At 38.2% G+C, this 3,820-nt stretch overlaps 1 protein-coding gene across 1 annotated transcript in view; it reads right to left on the reverse strand.

The window, feature by feature from the left end:
- Positions 1–2,970: 2,970 nt before the first annotated feature.
- Positions 2,971–3,820, reverse strand: part of LOC101573158 (protocadherin beta-14) — an 8,633-nt gene continuing 7,783 nt past the window's right edge. Inside the window, exon 2 of the mRNA XM_023704048.1 lies at positions 2,971–3,820. Within this exon, the coding sequence (XP_023559816.1) occupies positions 3,327–3,820 (494 nt within the window). The 3' untranslated portion in view covers positions 2,971–3,326.

Raw genomic sequence — 3,820 nt, forward strand, 5'->3', positions numbered from 1 at the left:
CAATCAAGCAGAAGACCCAATACTATTATGGGCTACTGGACTCTTTTAGAATATTTTGCTGAGTTTACACACCTATAATATTCAAATAACGGAACCTAACCAAAAAAGGGTATACAGATGAATGTCCATTTTGTATCTGTGTATTCAATGTGGTTAGGATAGGTGTATAGTTACATTCACTTAATGAATAGAGTGATTAGTTCTAACGGTGTTTGTAAATAGGATATCATGTCCGCATCTTATACAGCAATTAACCCCTAGGAAGAATGTATGCAATGTGTTAATTATTGAAACTGTCCTACCAGTTTGATTTGAACTTGTCTCATTGCTCTTTGTTTATCAATAAAATTATGGGAAAAAATAAAAAATAAAATAAAATATATCATGTACAGGTACAAAGTTCCTATGATGAATGTAATCATTATGTATATTTAAAACGGACCAATAAACAATTAGTTTTTTAAAAGAGTTATATTGAAAAAAATATTTAGAGAATAAAAGTGAACTTTTTGGAAGTAAAACTATTATCAATAGTTTAAACTTCTGTCAAAAGTACACAAGAGTTAGAGAATATCTACTAGAATCCAGGAAAGTAAAGACAAAAGATAGTGATTAGAATAAAGATAAAAAATGAAATATTGAACAGCTTACTATTGAATAACAATTGGATCAAGTTCAAAGCAATTACTACTGTAATTACTTAAATTGCCCAGGCCATGCTTGAACTCATGATCTTCCTGCTTCATAATCCCAGAGTGCTAGGATTATAGGAGTAGGCCATCACAGCTGGTTAAATTAAATACTGTTAGATGTAAATTATTTAATTATGGGAATTATCCTTTTAAGTATTCCGTAAATGTTATAAATATTATTAAGTTTATTTGTGTATACATATGTAACATAAGAATATGTACCATGAAGAGGGAGGAGGTTTAAGAATATTCGCTTCTTTTGGCTGTGCTTGGTCAAACTTGGAGCTTCATGAGTGCGACACAAGCATCACACCACTGAGCTCTACCCCCAGTGCTATTTGCTCTTTTGTATCAGGGGGCCAAATGATGCCAATATCTTAATATGCTTCAGACTAGAATTTTTTTTTTGCCATGTTACAGGTTGAATAGTACTGACCTACATTCCCAGTCCCTAATACGCACCATAATCTTGTTTTTCAACTTTACAGGGATTACTTGTCAAGTTTGACAAAGTTCTAGTATCATATTTTATCATATTTTTAATTAGAAACTATCAGTTTATTGTTCATCTATTTTATAAATTATTTCCATCTATTAATTTATTTTAATTTATTCATATATATATATATATAGAGAGAGAGAGAGAGAGAGGGAGATTTTATTTTCCTTTTTATGTACTGTTTGGAGCTGAATCCAGTACCTCTCACATGCAAAGTTCACACTAAAGCCCTGAACCAGTTCATATAGGAATATTTTAGAATGTTACTTAATAAAGCTACTTCTGAATTGCAGAATAATTATGGTATTTTTCTTTAGTGTTTAAATAATGTGATTATATTATTCTTTAAAAAGAATAATTTATTTTGGGGCGGGGGAGATGGCTCAGTAGAAAAAGTCCTTGCCTGGAAAGTGCAAGGGCCTGAGTTCAATCTCCAGTTCCACCAAAAAAATAAAGATTTATTTAATGTCAAAATAAGTCAGTATGAAAAAATAATTACAAGTCTATCTGCTTTTTACATTTTTCACATATGAGGCCACCTGATAAGTGATGCTTTTTGGAGACAAGGTTTTGCCATGTAGTGCAGGTTGACCTTGTACTCACTACATAGCACAGGCTGGACTAGAACTTATGGGAGTCCTCCTCCCTCAACTTCCCAAGTTCTGGGATTACAGGTATGTGCCACCATGTCTAGCTAAACGGTAGCAGTTTTGAGAAAAAAATTGATTTACGAAACATCATCAGACGAAATACTGGTTTATTTGAGCAAATAAATCCTATTTTTCAACAGTACAACAAAAACTCCAACAATTCATAAGACTACTAATTTATTTAATGAACAATTATGTTTAAAATTGAAAAGCCACTATTTACACTAGAGTCATGCTGATAATAAGAAAGTTTGGGGCAAATTGTCTTAATCAAAACAAGATATCAGTGAACCATTTCAAATATCAGGAACCTCAACATATCTGTGGTCTTCAAATTTTGACCAAAAAGAAAAAATCCTAGACTACCTTGAGACATAATGTACAGATATTTCTGCCAATGTGCACAAATATTACATGCGATGCTGAATACAATGCTAAAAATGGAACAGTTCAATAGATTGAAATAATTATACATACGATGCTAATTACCACTTACAAATATGTAAGCTCTTCATGTGAACGAAAGAGTTGGGAATTTATAGATGATTAATGTATGTCGCAATTTTTAAATGTATTTGGTCTACAGGGTCTCACTACACAGATCCGTTTTGTAGTGATCCTATTTACAGGCTCCCAAGTGCTGGGAGCAAGCACCATGCCCAGCAGGGCCAGCATTACATTCCAGGGATTGAACTCCATCCCTGTGTTTGCCGAAGCAGGTGCTTTAATCCGATGAGCTATCTGGCCTGCCCTTGTATGTCACAATTTATCATGTCATCAAAAGTACATTCCTAATGGAATGTAAACTGGCGCCTAAAATTGCCATTTCATTGCTGTTTCTATCATGTCTTTCACCAAAATTTAGGAATATTGGTTGAAAAACTTGTAAGTTCCCAGTTGCAGAGCTTTCTACCAAGTAAATTTAAATCTGATAATTTTAAGAAAAGACTCCCCACTCACATCCACTAGGTGGACAAGTAAGTGGCCCACGGGCATGAAGCGGCAACGTTTAAAATGAACAAAATGTTTGCATTTTCAATTTAGCATTAATACTTAAAATATGAAGAAACAAAATGCGTAAATTAAATACAAAATGAAAATAATGTTTGTTTTTATTAGGAAGGCTCACCACAAGAAATATCAATGAGAAGACCAAAACTCAAGAAAACAAACAGCGTGCATTGGTTTCGGATGGCAATGTGAAAACAAAGAAGTACAAGTGAGCTGCAAGTACAGCTTAGTGAAACAGTGCAGATACCCAGGTCCCTGGACTCCAGCCGAAGCGACAAAAACAAGCCCTGCCCCCAAAAACAGCAAAAAAAAGAATTTTCCTAAATCGTGTCGATAAAATTCAAACGACAAATCCATAACAAAAGGACGATCAAAGCTATACCTTCAGGTGAAATTTTTCTTCACGATACTCACATGCTATATGTGGGTAACATAGGGATAAATGGCAAAAAAAAACCAGCATCACAATCATCGCTAATGGAACCCAAAACTATTTCGGACCATAGCACTTCCTTCTGTTTGTTGAGCAGCATTCGGGGGCGGGAGGTTGGGGAAAAACGGCTTGAGGAACTTGAACTCATCTGTCCCAGAACCCCCCGTGAGGCACACCTCATACTGGTAGGAGTGCGACAGCGTCCCCGTGCCGCTGACGTCCACCAGGTGGGCAGGGAAGGGGCCCTCGGGCGCCGCCGAGCACACCCCCAGCGCGGCCGGCCCGCTCCTCCTGCACAGCCTGAGCGCCACGAAGAGCAGCAGCGACAGCAGGAAGAGCGACGACACGGTGGCCAGCGCCACCACCAGGTGCGCGGTGAGCGAGGCCGGCTGCGCGCGCTCGGGCGCCGCCTCGGCCGCCGGCAGGTAGGGCTGCGAGAAGCCGTCCACCAGCAGCACGTGCAGCGTGACGCTGGCCGACAGCGGCGGCTCGCCATTGTCGCGCACCTGCACCAGCAGCCTGTGCCTGGGCGCGT

This window comes from Octodon degus, unplaced genomic scaffold (genome assembly GCF_000260255.1).
Source record: "Octodon degus isolate 3935 unplaced genomic scaffold, OctDeg1.0 scaffold00185, whole genome shotgun sequence".
NCBI lineage: Eukaryota > Metazoa > Chordata > Mammalia > Rodentia > Octodontidae > Octodon > Octodon degus.